The 19098-nt window shown below is 55.6% G+C and overlaps 1 protein-coding gene across 1 annotated transcript in view; it reads right to left on the bottom strand.

Moving 5' to 3' along the window:
* UNC5B (unc-5 netrin receptor B) overlaps positions 1-19098 on the bottom strand; it is a 66855-nt gene that overhangs the window by 12984 nt on the left and 34773 nt on the right. Inside the window, exon 2 of the mRNA XM_040976086.1 lies at positions 924-1148. Within this exon, the coding sequence (XP_040832020.1) occupies positions 924-1148 (225 nt within the window). The remainder of the gene's footprint in view (positions 1-923; positions 1149-19098) is intronic.

The following is a 19098-nucleotide window of genomic DNA, read 5'->3' as shown; positions in this document are numbered from 1 at the left end:
CACTTAGAAGTCACCCCATGCCAGGGGGAAGAGAAGCTGGCATGGAGCCTCTGGTCTCCCAGATTCAGGCTCCAGCACCAGGCTGCCCGTCCAAGTGTGTGCCCAAGAAGCAGGTGGGGTCTGGGCCACAATCCCAACACTGGCTGGCTGCCTGCCCTGCTCTGGTAGTAGGTGCTCCTGTCAGGGTCCTCAGCTGTCCCGTGTCCTCAGGGGCCACACATAGCACATGGAGACCGAGGTGGAGAGCAGGAGTTGGAATAAAACCAGGCCCCACTACTGCCAGGCAGTGCCCTACCTGACCCCAGCTTGTCACTTGAGCTTAACAGGGTGGTGGTAGTATCCACTTTGGGGGCAGGCAGTGCCTGACGGAGCTGGGGAGCAAGACCACAGGATCACTGTTATCACTAATCCCATGCAAGGGCCTGCGAGGCATCCTGGTATCTTGGTTAGCCTAGACCCTAGAGCTGACTTCAGAGATGGGCCAGGGATGTTTGGGGATCGCAAAGGGAAGTCAAGAAAGACCCAGGAAGGGGCCAGAGGCAAGGGGCATGAGCGCCTGCTGGAGGCTGGCACTCTGCCCAGCGTCATCTTGCCTGAACGCCCCAAGGCTTTCTGTCACCAACCCCCAGGACACAAAGCTGGGCACGGGGCTCAGGGAGGTGCCATGACTTGTCCCAGGGTCACCCGTTGGCCAGTTTGGGAGGCTTCATGTTGCTACTTTGTGCTTTTGAAAAACTTCTTTCATATTTAGATTTTGAGTGGGAACGGGGCTGCAAATCTATTTTATTCTCTTTATTGGACAAAGAGAGAGAAAAAGAGGGAGTTTCCCAAGACCTCCCACAGAGGTCCCCCGCCCAGGTGTGTGAGCCAGGCACAAAGCTACCTGTTGGCTTGGGCAGTCCCCAGATGGGCATTGGGCTCACCAGTAGCCTCATCCACGCCTTCCTGCGTGACATGGTCGTTCTGGCTGACCCACTCTCCATTGCACTTGAAGTAGATCTGTGTGGCGGGGAAGGCGCGGCAGCGCAGCTCCACAGGCTTGTTCTTAACGATGTAGGCGTCCTGTGGCTCCTGCAGGAAGTGGGGCAAGGGCTCGGCCGGTGCTGACGGGAAGGAGTCAGGGAGCACCTCGCTGCCAGAGTCAGTGCCTGTGGGAGGGAGACAGTACCATGAGGAACCCTGCAGGAAGAATGAGGGTGCAGGGAGGCAGGGGTGGGCAGCTAGAAACCTGGGGACCTGCTAGAGCTGGGCTAGGCCTGCACAGCTGTACCTCAGTCTCCCATCCTGCCCACCTCTGCCCTGTGACATTGAGTGATTGTCAGCGGGACATCCCAGCACCCCCTGCACCAGCCCTGCCTGGCTGCGGGCCTGTTTCCCATGGAGATGCCGTGATATGCGGTGGAGTTGGATATGTACTGGGGCTGTAACCCAAACCAGGGCAGCTCTGCCCCTGAGCCACAGCTGCCCTCTGCAGTTCCAGCCAGCCGGGCTGACAGACACAAGGAGACAGCCAGGGCTGCAGGGGATGGGGTGGGCTGGGGGCTGCTGCACAAGGCCTGGGCTCTGCTGCGCTCAGTATCTCTGTCACCCATGGGCCTCCTCCTGTTCTACCCAGGGCACCCTGAGGCTCAACTTGTACCCCAGGCGTCAGCCCCGCACCCTCAGCTCTGCAACCCTGGAAGAGGGAACCAGAATCTCTTTCCCCACAGGGCCCCACTCCCTGGAAAGAACAGCGCCTCAGGAGGTGAGACAAACAGGAAGGGAGGGAAACCAGGCCAGGCCAAGCGATTGGCTTACAACCCACTTAGGAAAATTGGCTTTCCAACGACAAATGCCCAACAATCAGGTGGCTCGGGATGAGAGCAGCAGGGGCTCCTCTGCTAACTGCTCTGGGAAACAATGAACGAAGCTGGGAGTCTGCCCAGTCTCCCCGCCCCCCACCCCACCCAGAGGGGCTGGGCCCTGCAAGGGCCTGGAGGTATACCCAGCTTTCTAAGAGCAAGCTGACCAAAGCATGCCTGGCCACAAAAGCCCGCTGGGAACTGGGTGGCTGTGGAAGAAGACACAGGGATTGGCTATAGAGTGCTGGTTCAAGGCTCTCAGGCCCTGGGCTGTGTGTATGTAAGAGAGAGGGTGACTAACACGCAGTAGGTACACATTGCTGCCCTGAAATAGTACCCAATGTTGACCTGGCAGTACAATAACTCTGTGAGGTCTGTCCTAGCCCTGTTTACAGATGGAGAGCCTGGGACACAGGGAGGTTAAACAACTTGTCCAAAAGTTAGCAGGAGATACAGTCATGGTCTCAACCAAGTACCAACATCAGTGGAAGGGGCCCAGGGCTCTGCACCAGACACAGGACAGAACTCAACTGTGGCGGGTGCTCTTACGGCACAGGGCTCCTCCTGGCTACAAAGCTGGGGAGGCTGAACACCTACCATCCATCAGCACTGTGGTTTGCTCAAGGCCACTTGGCTGGTGCACAGCTCCCCTGGCACCAAGGGATGGCTCCTTTGACAAGCTGGTATCATCTTCCTGGGCACATAGCAGGCCCTAGAGTATGGAAGGTGAGGAGTGCTGGGATAGGATGCAAGGACTTCATCAGGGCCCTATGAGCTGGGTCTACCCTGGGAAAACGTCCCTGCTTCCCCACCAGGGCAAGTAGCTCAGGTGAGAACAGGATGGAGCCTGGGAACGGCTGGACACCAAAGAGCCTGCCAGGCTCTGGGCATTGCCATACCAGCACCTCAAGCCCCTTGAGCCTGGAGGGGTGGTAAGCAGCCCATGCTGGCCTCAGACAGCTCATCTAATGAAATGGGCAGAACAGGCTTCCTCCCAGATACAAGGGAACCTGTGGTTGCAGGTTCCACACTCACTCCTACCTTCTAAGCATGCTGCCCCGACCCCCCAGTGCTGACTGTCCTGGTTCTCTGCAGCATTACAGGCTGTATTTATGGCTTTGTTTTACAACCTTAATGCGGCTCATTTATAAAGCAGGCGTAGACACGGCTGAGGAAAGCAAACATTAGACATCCATTAGTGCTGTGGGCCTGCGTCCGGCAACCCCCACCCCACTGCTCCTCTCTGGGGTGTCCTCTTCAGAGCCTGCTATTATGGCACCAGACAGCTCCTGACACAGCTACTGTCCCTTGCCAATGTCCCACAATCCAGGCAGTCTAGAGGCAGACACTGCCAGGGGATGAGGAGGAGGGGCTTACGGCCAGCCTAGAGGGGCTACAGGGGCATGCAGTACTGGCTGGCACACAGTAGGTATGCAACAATGCAAATGAGACAAGGGGTGTGTATGTGGGGGAGAGAGAGGTGTGTCTCGGGTCTCTGGAAAGCAGTTGGGTCACCTCCTTGGACTTCTTGATTCTAATCTGGGCCTCAGTGGCAGAGAAAGGCAACAGGTCCAAATAAGGGAGGGTTAAGCCAAGCCCACGGAGGGAGGATAATGGAGCCTTGAGGCTCCTGAGTGCTTAGTCTGCTAGGCATGGCTCAGAGGAGGAGTGTAACTCATGGAGGCTGGGCATAACCCAAAGAAGATCTGCCTGTCCTTTCATGGTCTTCAATGTCTCATTTGTTCATAGTATTCCAAGGCCAAAAGGAAATTCTGTATAGTTAGGAAGCCATTAAGTAGTTAGAGCCAAACTGCTTTGTAAGTATTTATAGCCTTAAAAAAAACAAACCAGTTAGTCCATTTGGAAAAATTCAGTGTATCCATTGAGAGAAAAGGGCTATTTTGAGTCCACTTTTAGCCACATGGCTGATCAACAGGAATGCGAGCACCTGTGGACAATGCACAACTCCTCAAACCTGCAACCTGTGGGTCCCCGGTAACCCCAAGGGGCCGAATCCCTGCTTCGCCAAGATCCAGCAACAAGCAAAGACAGCACAGGGAGGTCGTTGGCACCACAAGCTACCCTGAGCTAACAGCTGGCACAGCATCTAGCAGCTGCCCAAGACGGCATGTCCCCAGAGAACACCGGCTTTGGGAATCCCATGAGCTGGGTTCCGTTACTAAGGCACTAAGACCAAAAGCATTTAAATCACTAGTCCAGGGCTACACATTAGGAAGGGGCAGAGCTGGGCAGCAATGCCAGGAGGTCTGATGCCAGGGACCCTGCAGACTACGGATGGGGGTTTACATCCAAAACACACCATCTCCTTCTACATATGAAGACCTGGGACATCAAGAGACATCAGGAGTCCCCCAGGTGATGGAAGGACTTGGAGCCACAACCCTCCGTCTTCTGCATCCTTGGCAACCCAGGGATGTTTCTCACTGGCTCTGCCCAACCTTCACAGGGTATCAAGCACTGCAAAAGGGATCCCCTGGGGGCTGGCTCTGGCCTCTGCCATTGGCAGGAAAAATTCCTATGTACATTTTCCATGCTTCTGTCTAACAGAAGAACTCAAGGTGGGCCCAGGCAGCTAAACTGTAGCCAGCCCTTGAAGACTCACCCAGTGGGGCCCACACATCCCAAGAAGGCTGCTCCTCCTGCCCAGGGGACTGCTGGAGCTGTGTGGCTGTCCACCCTTGGGCCTCGAAGCTTGCTTGTAGACATGTCCATCTCCCTAGCCTGAGCTGGGGGCTAACAATGCAGTGTCTCAAGACCCTCAAGGGGAGTCTGCTCACACTTATGGGTGCCCCTTCAGCAAATCTTTTCTTCTGAAGGCATGTTTACTTCAAGGAGGGTCAGCTGTGGATGGAGCCTGGGGGCAGGAAGGAGGAACCATCTGTTGCTTGGCTCTTTCAGCCAGGTCCACCCATCCCAATCAACTCCACATCCAACCTTGACTCATGTACCCGCAAGGACAGGGAGCTCACCACTGCCTTTCTCAGTCAGGCTCTCCTTCGGACAGACCTTAGCAAAGCTGTCCTTACTTTCAGCTACACTTTGCTTGCTAAAGTCGCAGCTGCTGTGAATGAATATTGTGTTTCTGTCTCCCTACGACAGCATCCCAGACTGCACAGGCTGCAGCCAACCCTCCCTGGTGTCCCTGCTTCACAGCACCTTGTCAGCCCACGGGTATCCCTCCAGGACCTGGGCAGTGCCTGCTGTGGCCAGGCACACTTGTGTAACAGGTGCCGGAAGCAAAAACACCACTAGAATGGGCAGGAGAGAGAGGGGCCTTGGAAGTGCAAGAAGGACCTCCATATGAACATAAAGAATCTACAGTGCATTCCTTTAGCGGGGGCAGCAGCTCAACCCTCCCTGGACAGAAGACGCTAGCAGTTCTGCTGGCTTCACTCTGAACCTGACCCCGAGGCCTGGCCTGAGTGGGCAAACAGGAGGCCTGGGTCACACTCTCCCTTCTGCACAGATGGCCTTGGGAAGGTCATCAGCGTCAGTTTACCCCCTACAGAAAAGGATTAGCATTCCCTGGCCTGGCCATTCCAAAGCACTGTAGTGAAGGTTGCCTGTGAAAACACATATCGAAAAACTTCACTAACTGGCAGTGCCCATGCCATGGGGAGGTAGCAGGCAGGAGCTGTTCCTGGGCTAAACCCCTACTGGTAGGTGCCTCCACCTGAGGCCCAGGAGACGCACATTCTCCTTGCTCAGAGAGGATAAGTGACCAACGTGGCATCATGCAGCTCACTAATAGCTAAGCCAGATCAGAACCCAGTCTCCGATTTGGGGCTGAGCTGGGGGTACTGGGTGCAGAGGGACAGTACAGCTACAGCAGGGCTCAGGCTCTGCCTTTCCCATGCATGAGACACACACCCGCTGGTGTGTGTCAGGGAACCCAGGGTGGAGATCTCAGCTGCAGGGGTCACAGGTTGGGTCCTGACAATCTCACTGATGGCTTCTGTCTCCAGGCCTGGACCCCCGGAGTCAGCAGGATGGGGAGGGTAAATGTCTGAGCAGAGCTGGGGCTGGTTGACACAGGATGAGAAGGGAGGGTGGGTGGCAGGGGTGAGGGAGAAAATGCCCCAAGCCGGGCACATTTATCATCAACAATCCAGGTTATTCTCTAGGTCTCCAGGCACTGGCTGGTTCTCTCCAGACTTTTAACCTCTACTGCATGCAAAATCTCTGCCATTCACGGAGTGGTTGAGTGCTCAGTGGGGAATGGGGTGAGGAGCCCATATATTACAATGTTTTAAAATCACATAAACCCACACGGACAGACACCTCCCTGTGCACAAAGCCCTTTCTCTATCTGACCCTGACTCCTCGGGGCTAGGGGTTCAGGCTGGGCTCCCCTTGGAGCCAATCACAATGGCTGGTACTGATGACAAATGCGGACTGGTCAGCTGAAGAGAGACATCTGACAAGCGAAGCCCTTTGCACAGCCCTTTTCTCACAACCTCCATAGACTCACGCATATCCATGACATCACTTCTTGTGCTGGCCACAGGAAGTGGCCTTGCCAAGAAGGCCAACTAGGGCAGGAGCTTATATCAGGAGGGGACATTCAAGTGCCCTTGTGGAGTCTCTCCCACTAAAGAACTGAGGGACAAGCAAAGTGTTGCCAGGAGGCTGGGGACAAAATCCTAGGGCAGGGACAGGGCTCTGGAAGAGAACCTAACTTCCACAGAAGAGCACATTACCTTCCAAGTACAAAGGGAGGCTGTAGTCAGCAAGCAGCTGGTCTACCCAGAGCCATGGAGCTCTGGGCAGGATGCACTCCACTCCTGAGGGGACAGTCTTCCCTCCTTCCCTGGGTTGCTGGGCACCCTTGGCCTTGGGACTAGATCCCCTTCCAAGTCCCAGGTTTGATGGGGTCTTGGAGCCTGGGGTCCTGAGTCTTAAGGAGGTGGCTTCCTGCTTTCCCTGGACTTCCCTTCCACCCCTCAGTGCAACAGCCCTGTGCAGTTCTCCTTCACAGGGGCACAAACAAAGGACAATCTCAGGATCCCAGCTACCAAGCAACCCAAAGTTCTTGTCAGTAAACAACCAGAAACAGTGGTATGGCACTGACTTGCCCAACTGTGAGTGCTCGGGGCTCAAGCCCCTAGCCCCTCTGTGGGCCTCACCTTGCCCAGCTCCAGACTAACCCGAGGATGTCCCCAGCAAACCAGTCTGTAGTTGAGACCTGGGGCCTGACTGGGTTGGACCCCAAGACTAGTCCCTTCTCACACACATGCCCAACACAAGGATGCTGGTGCTGATGGATGGAGCCTTGAACCCCACGTCCACTCACCACCACCTCTAGGTTGGCCTAAGCCTGTTGTCCTGCTGCAGCCCTTTGTCACTGGGCTCCAGCCTTTTGCCTCCTAAAATCCACTCCCTGCTCACAGCCATGGACATGGTCTTGTAAACTCTCTTGCTTAGGAGGCTGTCCCTGGTGTTTCCCTCAACACCAAGGCGGGGGTCTCTGCAATTGCTGAGATGTCCTGACAACCACTGAGCCCTCACACTCCAGACACTGTGCCCCTCCCTGCCACCTCAACACTGCTCTCCATGCTGCGTGTCATGCCCTGGACAGCTTTATTTTTCACACATGTGGACTTTACCAGGGTCTCCTGTTGGAACTGCACCCTGCCCCCATATTGTCCTGAAGATCTCCCTGCAAGATCACCTGCCCAGTGAGACCTTCCTGGTCCAACCCAGCTCCCACATCACTGTAGGTTTTCTTCCTTGTGGCTCGACTCCCTTGGAACGGCCTTCCCCAGCCTGGGTTCTGGGCCCGGGACAGCTTTCTGGAATGCAGGCTCCTTGTGGGCCTGGGAATTGTGTTTGCCTGAGTCGTGGGGCCCACTGGAGGTGCAGAGTGGCAGATGCCAGCCAGAGGAAGTGGGCATGGTTTCGGCTGATGTGAGAAACCCACCCTGCAGGAGGTCACCCTCTGACAGAAGCTTGAAGTCTTTCTAGGATGGAGACCAGAGAGGGTGTGCCCTGGCCTGGGATCACATAGCACCAGAGCACCAGGATTTAAGAGTAGATATTATATTCCCAGAGGAGAAAGGACTTCAGTTTCCAAAGTTCTCAATTCTTTCTCAGAAAACCACTTTCTTTTCTTTTTTCCCTTTTCTGATTAGAGAGGTGATATCCTTGCTCTGTCAACAATTCAGAAAAAAACTAAAGATGCAAATGAAAATCTCCCTCCCTATTTCTGCGTACATCCACACTGGAGATCGCATTTTTCTGGACTTGTTCTAGGAGCATACATGTTATTCCTCAAACAGATGTCCCAATACAGCTGTGTATTTTACATAGGTTTTCCTCTCAAGGTTGCTCATGGAGGGTTTCTAACCCACATGCCCAGAGCAGCAGGCATCTCTGTGCTTCTCCTGCTTTCCTCTGCACACATGCCTGCTGGGCACGGCCAGCAGGGCTGACTGCTCCAGGACACTGTGTTAAGGGTCACCACAGAGCTTCCGGGGCAGAGTTGGCAAGGACTTGGCAGTGACAGCATGCTAGCCCTGCAGCTCCGGCCCTTTCTCACGGGAAAGTGGAACAACCATAGGTTCAGCCTCTGGGCTGGACAGCAACTATGTCCCCAGGCTGTCCCAGGAAGCCTGGGGCCAGGCCTACTCCTACAGCTCCCCTCAGCAACGTGTTCTCCTCCCTGTCAAGTGGGCAGACTGTTATAACTTCTGCCATGGGCACTGCCACCAGGTGGCAGCTCCTAGCTAGGGCCCCAAGGCCCTCAGGCCTGAGTCCGACCTCCTCACTTCCAGATGGGGAACCTGAGGCCAGAGTAGGGCAATGAGCCATTCAAGGACAAGGAGCAAGTCTAGGTCTGCACTGCCTGCTCCCTGGGCCTCCTGAGAGGACGAGGCACAGTAAAGAAGGGCAAAGGAGAAGATGAGTTGCTAGCTTCTGCCAATCCAGGACATGGGGCAAGGGACAGTGTAGGGATGGTGGGGGAGGACACAGCACAGGGAGAGACACGACTCTCAGGAAGAGGCAGAAAGAGCCCAGGAGCCTCTGGCAGCAGAGGGAAGCAGAAGGGGTCACCGGAGCTGAGCAGGGGCTTCTCTGAATTTGGAATCCTCTTGGGTCCCTGCTCAGTCCCAGGCATCTATGGCCTCCTTCCCCAAGGCCAGGTTCCACAGGCCCCCGGGGAGGGCAGGCCCTGTAGACACAGGTTCCCAGGGACACCACAGAGAGTAGAGGGGAGGAGGAACTTGCTGCAAGCCACATAGCAGGTTGGAGGCCTGGATATTGGGCATCTTGACACTCGGCCCCAGGCTCTGGACCTTGCTTCTGGTCCAGGCAGTGGGAAAGATCCTGATCCCTGTGCAGCTGGACTAGTGGCTGCTGGAGATGCAGAGTCAGGAGGCACTGGCTGAGAGAGGCTTATGTGGCTGTTCAGGTGTGCTGAGGGGGAGGGGAATGGAGGGCCAAGACTTAGCCCTATTCATTCATTCATTCATTCATTCACTCATTGAAAATTTTTCTGATCACTTTCTCTTAAGCCTGGCTGTATTGGGGCCTGGAGAAAAAGGAATAAATTTTGGTCCCACCAAGGATCCAGGAAAGGTTCCAAGTTAAGAGTCCAGAATCCTGACTCAAACCAGTATTCAGTCTGCAAACAGTGATAGTATGGTCCCTTAGCCTGATAACCACAAAATAAGTCTACAACTTTGTCTGGAGCAGGATCCACCTGGGTCAAGAGGCCAGCCCCTCCTCTCAGCATCCTATGCATTTATTGGGGTGAAACCCATTGGTGCTGTCACTGACTCTGGAGGCAGTCCCTTTCCTCTGGCCTTATCATTCCCTTCTGAGGAACGAGGTCACTTCTCTTTGCTTTGCCTTTTGAGGCTGTTGGACACATCAAGGTTAGAAGTCTCAAAATATTTCGACAGCCAGGCAGCCCTGGGCATGCGCTAATTTTCACTGTTACTTCTCACAATAGGAAGCTGGGGGTGTGCCTTCCAGGGCTGCCAACTCACATCTCATCCAACAGCACTAGGGATATCTGCAGGTTTTGGAGGTGTGTGTGTAATGCCTCACTTCCCAGCCCCCATGCTGCCCCAGCCATACTCTGTGATGACACGGAGCTGCAAAAGGCTGATGCAAGCTGGACAGAGCAAGTGAAAGAGCCTCATGTGGGGCAGACAGAGTGCCACCTTCAGCCCCAGGGGAGCAGGTCCCTGTTCCCGCCTGCTTGTTTGTACCTGCTGATGTAACTGCCAGGCTACCTAGGCTCAGGACTAGATCTACTTACTACCATCACAAGTCCAGAGATGGCCAGGGGCAGCCATGAGCCTGACCAATCACATGAGGCTGTGCAATACTCACTTCAAGGGAGCTGGCCTCATCCCTGCACCCAGTTCCCCTAAGCCACAGACATCTTGGGAGATGAGCCAGGAGCATAACAGCTACCTAGTGTGTCGGTGGCCTCCTGTGGATTCTGGAAGGATGGAAGTGTTGTTCAGGGGCAGGAAAATATGAGAACAGCCCAAAGTCAGCCACCAACTCACGGGGTGACTATGGGGCAAATGCCTTGCCTCCCAGGGTCTGGGTGTATCTACAGAATGGGCACATCACTGCTGTACCCACCTCAGAGAGACACATCACTGAGGATGAGGTAAGGAAGTACAACAGACAGTAAGGTGTGTGGATGGGTTGGAGAGCTTAGGGATGGCTGGGAGTAGGGGGTGGGGCCTGGCCCCAGGAGCCTCCCCCTGGGGAGGAAGGCATGGAAGAGCAGCACACAGCTCCCCAGAGATCCCCAGGAGCCATCAAAAAACACACAGGTGCAAGGAAGACAGCAGAAACAGGCCCTGAAAACCACCAGGCCACTGCATGAGCTGAGGGATGGATGCTGCTTCTCCAAAGGGCAATATCCCAAGCAGGTTTCCTGGAGACACCTGTGAGGGCCTCAGGTCATGTGTCCCACTGGCTGCCAACACAGTTCCCAGGGGCAGCGGTGGGGAGGGGAGTGGACAGGCCTGGTTGGGAGAAGATGATCCCCCTCAACTATCCCCAAACTCCCCAGCCAGGGCCAAGGCTGCCTTTGCCAACTGCCCTCCTTCCCCCCAGTTCTGTACCAACTTGCCCTGAAGGAGATGCTTCTCAGGCCACAAAGTTCCATCTATCCCTTTAACACCTCAGGTGCCACCGGTAGACAGTAATAGCATCAGCTCCCAGGACTGCCCCATGTCCTTGGCATAGGTTAATTAACTAAACCCTCCCAACAGCCCTGCCAGGAGGGACCCCTTATCATTAGCCCCAGTTAGCAGATGAGGAAACTGAAGCACAGGAAAGTCACAGACCTCCATGCCCATGGTACATGGATCAGCACCTTCAAAGCCTATGAGAGCCTCATGCGCTGTGGGCCCTACCCCAGATCCTGTGCAGCAGGTGTAGGTGGAGCCTGGGAAGGTGCATTCACAAGTTTCCAGGTGCTGCTAGGTCCAGGCTGGATCTGTGTTCTCCCAAATCCCAAACACCCAGTGCCCTTGCCCCAGTGCCCTGGGATCTGACTGGAGGAGTTCCATGGTAGCAGGTGCCAAGCTGCAGCCACCTGAGCCCCAGTTAGGACCCGGGTGTGGCCACAACGGGTGTGGCCACTATGACGATTGTCCCCTGCATTCCTGCACGTTACTTACTGGCTCCAGCCCCCACCCCCGTTTCCTCATTTGCATAGTACCCCAAGTAAAGATTAAACGAATACTCAAACGGAGCCCAGAGCAGCACGCCTGACGTAAAATGACTTCCTGAACAACAGCCGCATGGTTATTCATTCTATTACCACCAGGGATAACTGCATCGCCTCTATTATCTCATTTAACTATTGCAACAACTCTGGGGCACGTATCAACAGCAACCTCCTGTTTAACCTACAGTTACCCCAATACCCAGGGTTGCTTAGGAGCAGAGGAAAGATCCTAAACCAGACTTGTGATTCCAGAGACAGGCCTGTCCCCTACAAGTAAGCAGTGATGCCCACTTTGGCCACTTCTTTTTTTATTTATTTATTTATTTTTTGGCCACTTCTTGAAGCAAAGAGGGAAGCAGAATTATTTTCTTGTTTGCGTTTCCAGCAACATTTCCTTCCAGATCTGTCTTCCCCCACACCGGTTTCAGCAATGTCACAGCTGCAGGAAAAATACCCCAACTGGGAAGACTGGAGGCTGTGTCATCCACTAGTGCTGAGTGATTCTGGGCAGCCAGCTCCCACCTCTGCCCCTCCCTCTGCAGATGTACTCTGGTCCCTTCCTGGGCAGCCACAAGGCTCAAAGAATGGTTGGGTACTGGTTAGGCCAGGCCTGTGAGAGGAGATGGTCACTGCCATCCGCCCTAAGATTCCCTGCTCCCCTAAGTCTCCTGGGATCCTAAGTTCAAAACAATAGCGGCTCCAAGTTGCCCTTGATGTAAAGGTTTAGCAGGTGGCTAATTTTAGCTGAGAAACACTCGGCATCTTCCCAGCCGCAGTCACTGCCCTGCTCCATGCTGGACAAATGGCCTTGGTTTTCCTCCTTGATTGTTCTCAACAGGAGGGGAGGGGGCGGGGGCTGACTTTGGCTCAGGACAATTCCCTTTGTGTCTGCTTCCGGGTGGCTCTTAATAACTCAAAGGAAAAGACAGGACAATCCAAGGCTCTCAGAGCCTTCCCACCAATGCTACCCCATAACGCACAGCCAGGGGAACCCCCAAGAAGTGGCTGTGCTGGTCTCTCTGAGTCTTTAGGGCTGGACAGTGCCACCTGAAAGGGCCTCCCTTTCCCTGGGAAGACGGGAAATCACAGCCCAGAGAGGGTTTGACTGGCCCTAGGTCACACAGCACTCCAGCAGAACAGGGACCAGAATGCACACAGTAAGCCTTTCACGGAGACCCCTGACGCCCTTCCCTGGTCTCATCTTGAAGGTCACTTCTCAGAGTCTGCCCCTCGTCCGTTCTCCAGGACTACTGTCCCACACTCCTCTCATCGCCTAAGCCACACACTGACTCCTGTGTGTGCTTATTTACCGTCTGGATCCCCCACAGCCCCTGGAATCCTAGTGGGCACATGCTCAGTGATGGTCACACAACACAGAAGCAACTGTGTGAGCATGGCATAATCCCATGGGGCTGTAAGCTGGGTCACAGAGCCCCTGCTATGCACATCCTAGGGAGAAGCTGGGCACTCAAGTCCAATACATTTACCTGCAGGAAGGCCCTGGCTGAGGACACCTGGTTGCCTACTGTGACCCCAGTGTCTGCCTTGCAACACGGCAGAAGCTTCCTGTGTGAATGAACAAACCTCTCGGGCTCCTCTGGGTCCTTCTGTCCCTGAGGAAGCAACCTCAATTTGATCCATGCCCCACCCTTGCCTCGGAGGATACTGAAGCTGAAACCAAACCAAATGCGGGAGTCTGGAAAGGCAGCCTAAGGCTTGGGGCAGCTGTGCCCTGCAGGGCAGCCTCTTTGTCCCACCCCCCCACCCCCACTCCTGGCCAGCTCCGGGTCCCTCCCTGCCTGCACAGGCCCCCTTTACGGTCTCCCCCACAACCAGGCCGGCCGGGACCCAGCATGCTATAATTAGAGTCCTCCTTCCAGGCTCCAGTAATGAGGGGGTGCCGGGTGCCAGCTGTAATTACAGCCTGGTTAAAACGCACAGGAGCCGCCCCCAAGCCAAATTACAAAGTCTGCCGCCGGACTCCCTCCAGTCCTGCTCCCTTTTGATGGGGCTGATTCAAGAGAGGGACTGGGAGTTTATGGAGAAGCCAGTGCGGGCTGGGGCTGGGGTTGCGGTCTCAGGGAGAGCACAGAGCGCAGTCTGGGCCTGCTCTGCTTTGAAACCATCTTCCCGCCCCCGCCGCCCCCAAGCCAAGGTCAGAACAGGCGAGGAAGCCAATGGAGGCCTCTCCTCTGACCCTTTGCCATGGGAGCTGCCGTGTGGCACTCAGTGTGGGGTCAGGCTGTACAGTTGAGTCTGATGGGCACAGAAACCCCGAGACAGGCACCAACACCCCGTATTCACTGACTGAGGCTCAGCATTGCCGCTGTTTGCCCCCCTACCCAGAGTCAGGAAGAGGAGGATCTGAGTCAAGGATGGTTCAGGTCACAGATAAGAGCTTAGTTCAAGCTGCTGCTACACAGGGTCTGTGGAGGCCTCCTTTGCCTTTCATGTAAGCATTTCTGCACCCATAGAGGAACAGCCGGCCTTGGCAGGCCTTTCCCACCCCAGTCTTGGCCCCGTGGGTCTCAGAATCGCAGGCTATTGGAGTAAGAAAGACTTGCGGAGAGTATCTGCATCCAGGGGCAAATTCATGACATCCGGGCCCCTCAGGAGCTGTGGCAGGCACCACTAAACAATTATGGCACATCTGGAGGGGACCGCATTCAGCCACAGCCATTAAGCGATGAAGAAGTGATTCCACCATCTCTGATCTGATCCCTATCCCCCTTCACTTAGCTCAAGGTGAACATAGCATCCTTGCTTCCAAAGCCCAGAGGCTCCGACATCAGAAGATCAGCTGTACAGACTACCATTCCACTCCCAGCCTCGCCAACCCCAGGACTCTACCAGGGAAGACCCAGTTGCTGTTCTGTGCCCTGTGCAAGAGGCAGCTTTCATAAGGGACAGAGAGACATGGGGCTTGCTCCCCAGCAGAAGTGGCCCGTGGCAGCCAGCAACATCAGGGGTAACCTCTTGTCAGCCGGGGGCCCCCTGGTTGTGCTCCCCAGCCTCCACACCTGGCTCCAACCACCCACTGCCCACTCACCACCATGGGCCCCAGGTGACTCAGGCTCGGCTGCCTCCTCCGCCTCCCGCCCCTAGCGTCCCCAGGCTCTCTGAACTTCTTCAATGGGTCCTTTGATCCTGGCTCTCAGCTCCCAAACCAGGCTGGCCTGCTGCTGCCTTCAGCGTTGGGGTGTGGTGAGAGGCCAGTGCTCCCATGGGGCCAGCGCGAGAGGACACAACCCTGCCGCACCAGTCTCACCTGCAGGGCCCAGGAAGGTCGCTGGTGCCTGTCTCACCCAGCAGTGCTGGGCCCCGAGGCCGGAGGGCATTCTCAGCAGGACACTTTAATTAGGAAACAGGGCAATTGGCCAGCGGGGCTGGGGGCCACACCCGGTACCATCAGCAGCCCGACAGGCCCCTCTCGCCTCCACCCACTGCTTACCTCCCCGTGGCAATGCCCTGGCCAGGAGCCCTGGATTGCTCAGGTGCAGTGTTCCTGGCTGAGGATTGGATCTCATGCATGGAAACCTGGGCACCAGGCAAGAACAGAGGAGCTCTGACCCTCTGGGCAGGAGGTGGGAGAGTGGCCACTGGCGCTTCCACATCCCTGACCCTGAGCCCTCACCTCTGCACTGGAAAGGACAGTGACTTCTTGGCCTCCGAGAAGCCCTAACTGGGGCACTTGCTGAGACTGAGTGCAGCAGCACTGCTCTCCCACATCTACAGCACAGCCACCTCGGATCTTCAAAGAGCAGGGCAGGGCAGAGGCATCAGACACCATGCTTCATCTCCCTGCCAGTGCAGTCCCAGAGGCCAGCTGCTTCATCTCTCTAACCAGGCCATTTCCAGTCCAGCTCACTGTGTGGGATGCCAGGGGCATCTGGCTCATCTGGGCTACCTGCCTTGTTCTTGGGTCCCTCCCCTGTTAGCTGCCTCCTAGACCATCCTGGGGCAGAAAGGACCAAGAACTGAGTCAGATGCTTAGTTACCTTAAGTCTAAAGCCTAAGGGAAAAGGCAATGTTGGGGTGGGATTGCAGGGGACACTGGGGGCAGGTGGGCATGGGCATGAGTCAATGGGCAAGCCTCAGCTTTGGTTCCTCCTGCCCTTTCTCCACAGGGCTCCTGAGGGGTTACTTAGGATCTCCCAGGCCATATGGCTTTGGACAAGGTCCTCCCCCTTCCTGCTACTCTCTTGGACCTGGGCTTCCTCAGGTCCCAGAAAGGGGCTAATAGCCCCAAGCCAAGAGGATAAGCAGCAGCAGTGAGTACAGGCTTCCATGCCAGGTGCATGACACAAGGTGAACCCTCCAAAACAGTCTTCAGGGAAAGCGGCATACTCTTGAGGCAGGTCGTTTCAAGCCTTTGTTTTCTTGTTTTCCTGTTTGGAAAGCGGGTGTCAGGAGATGGCCTACCAACAGGAGGGCTGAATATATGCAAGGACTCTGTCATGAGCTCTTGAACCAGCATTGTTTGTGGAAGCCACCAAGCCAGGTTACCTGGCAGGGCTCCCTGCACACCTGGCCACAGCCTGCCCTGGTTCCAGGGTGGGGACAGTAGTTTTCACCTTGCAATAGCACAGGCTATTTCTTCACTGCTTGTTGTTGGGCCCCAGATGGCTGCTGGGCCCCTGGCCAGGGACAACACCATCTAGACCCACACGGCATCTCTGAGAAACACCTGGCACAAGAAGCAGGGAGCTTACTACCCAGCTGGACGTGCTGGATGCCTTTCTACCAGGAGCTGACAGTGGCACCTAGGAAAGTGGCCTCGGTTCTGCCCATCCTGCAGATGGGCTCTGTGATGGAGGTAGCAGCTCACTGGTGTGACTGTCCCGATTGAGCCTGGGAGCACGTAGGGGTCAAGAGAAGTGCCAGGAGTCCTGAAGTAGCAGCTGGGCCTGGTGGCTGTAGGCATTCTTTCAACCCAGCCTTTCTCATTCCTGGTGCCATTTGATGGATGAGTAAGGTGAGGCTCTGGGAAAGCAACAGGATCAACTCCCACACTGGGCCACAGAGGTGCCAGGTTAAACCCTAGGGCTCCTGTCTTCCCCCAGCAAGGCCATCACACCTCCTGGAGAACCCCATTGGACCCCACTGCAGCAAGTTCAAGTGTGCTAGGGGCGGCCCTCCTGTTTGCTCTCCATGCCTGGCAGGCTCTCAGGAAGCACCTGACAGAGAACCCATCGGGCTATGGATTTCCAGGCCCCTTTCAACCTGCCCTAGCCAGGACAGTTACAGTAGCTGCTGGAACCCCTCCCCCATCCTAGTCAGGACCCACCCTCAGGGCCATCCTCCATCCCTAGCAGTCTTCTCCACTCGCCTAGACTCTGGCCTCAGCTCAGTAAGCCTTGTGATGTGTGACCCTGGACAAACCACTAGCTTGTCTGGGCTGCTGTTCTCCCACCTGTCACTGAAGGGTGAGGTGAGTAGCACACATAGCAAATGCACAGAATTGGGCAGGTGGGATCCCAGGTCCCCACCTCTCCTGCTGGCTCTCTGCTGGCCTTGAAGACACTGGCCAATGGACTGGCCTTAGGCCTCATTAGGCTCTATGTGTCCTCTCAGAGCTTGCTGTGCCTCATCTCTGGCCCCTGTCCAGGTTCCCTTTGCTCCCCAGCCCATCCTTGCACCGAGGCACCAGTGGCTGCCCCCAGCATGGAGGGACCATGGCAGCCAGCTCTGGGCAGAATTATTTCTTCCTTTGTAAGCCTCCATCCGTTAGTAAGTCTACAGGGTCCAGCAGGTGCTGGGGGGACAAGGCAGCTGTAAGTCACTGCGGCGCTCTCCCCGCAGGCAGCCAGTGGCCCAAGTGGGACAGGTACAGAGGATGACACTGACAGCAGTCTCTCACCTCCCTGCACAGGGTCAACTGCTAACTCTAAGGGGCTGTGACAGGTGGAGTTTTGCTTGGTGAGGCTCAGGGTGGGAATGGCAGCCCACCTGCTTAAGGTTAAAGGTTTAACAGCCAACTTTCCCCCTCTGGAGCCACAGAGGGACCACGCCTTAGCCTGGGTGTGAAATGGCTCTCCGCAAAGTGTCTGGAAGTGGGACCCAGAATCAGGGAAGCAAGAGAACCCAGCCCAGGCGGCGGAGTGCAGGAGCCTTTGGCTTTCTCTGTGAGCACGATTTGGTTGAGAAAATTAAATGAGATCACAGGGGTGGTATTAAAAGAGCAAATTACTTAAAAGGGCTTCCGTTCGTTCCAGATCTGACTGCAGATGGATGGCGCTAATTACGAGCGGGGAGTGGCCAGTTCCAAGGGGCAGGTCCCTGAGCGCCCTGAGTGTTTCTAAGTCAACGATGCTGGGAGTGAGAGTCCCAAGTTCTGAAAACTGGTGAGAGGCAGCCCTGGGCTGCCTGGGGAACCCTTTCAACCACCTCTCCACCCACACACATGCACTGAGACCTCAGAGGACATCCTGGAGACAAATGTCCCCCAAACTCACAATGCAATCTGACAACAGATAAAGGGAGATAGCACACTTTCTTCACCAGAATCTGGAGAAAGCTCTTCTAGGAACTGACCCCAACTGTGACAGAAGGGTGGTTCATTACAGCCTTGGTTACCAGACACCCAAGGACGGCTGAGCTGGTTGAGCACTCTGAAGTACTCCCACAACATGGCTCATTCCCAGGGATGACTGTGCTCACTAGCAAGACGGCGTAATTAGGCCAGAAGGTTCATGGGATGATGGTTAAGAGAGGAATCCTGGCTGTTGCAAGGAGACACAGAAGTCTACAATGACACCACAAGACAAGCCTGGGCAAGCTGCCGAAGGGAAGCACACGAACAAGCCAGCAGTGCTGGGGTCTGGGGGAATTAGTTGAAATGCTCTACAGTCTTTTGCTTCCCATCATTTGGGAAAATGTGGTAATACTTGCTGGACCCTAGAAAAACCAACCATCACACACTTCACAGACTCAGGGATGCTGGTGAGACAGCCAGAGCCTGGGGTTATTTCAAGGACCCCCTGAGCACTTGACAGTTTGGGGGCTGGGAGCGTGCGGGTGGGGGGGGGACTGCTAGCCCAAGCACCTTGCTCCATGCACCTGTTGTGACAGGAAAGCCACTCTGAGTTGCCCCATTGTTCTCTAGCCAGGAGGAAGAGGGGTGGGGGTAGGCAGGGAAAATAGCTTCTTCCAAAGCCAGGAAATAAATCTTTCCCCCCACCCGGCCTCTCCATTCAGGGCAACTTATTGATGGCGTCCCAGGGGGCCTAGGGATGGCGAGAGCTGTCTTCCCAGGACTCGTGAGAAAGCCTCCTCATGCTGGGCCCACGCCATCTTGCAGATTCTGTAGGCCCATCCTGGAGGTTTCCTCTGGCTATTTCCTGGCATTGTCAACCCTTGTGCCACCTACTGCAGAAAAACTCTAGGCAGCCAGGGCCCCAGAGCCACCGTGCAGTCCATTACCATGAACAGCTGGGCTCTGGTCTGCGCAGGAAGTAAGATGATCACCATGGGCCTTTTGGGATCTGACAGTCTGTGAAAGGAGGAGACCCCTGTCCAGGACACTGGGAGATA

This window comes from Ochotona curzoniae, unplaced genomic scaffold (genome assembly GCF_017591425.1).
Source record: "Ochotona curzoniae isolate NIBS_2020 unplaced genomic scaffold, NIBS_Ocur_1.0 contig_2692, whole genome shotgun sequence".
Classification (NCBI taxonomy): Eukaryota; Metazoa; Chordata; class Mammalia; order Lagomorpha; family Ochotonidae; genus Ochotona; species Ochotona curzoniae.
The sequence above is the reverse complement of the archived record's forward strand: the minus strand, read 5'-3'. Positions and strand labels throughout refer to the sequence as shown.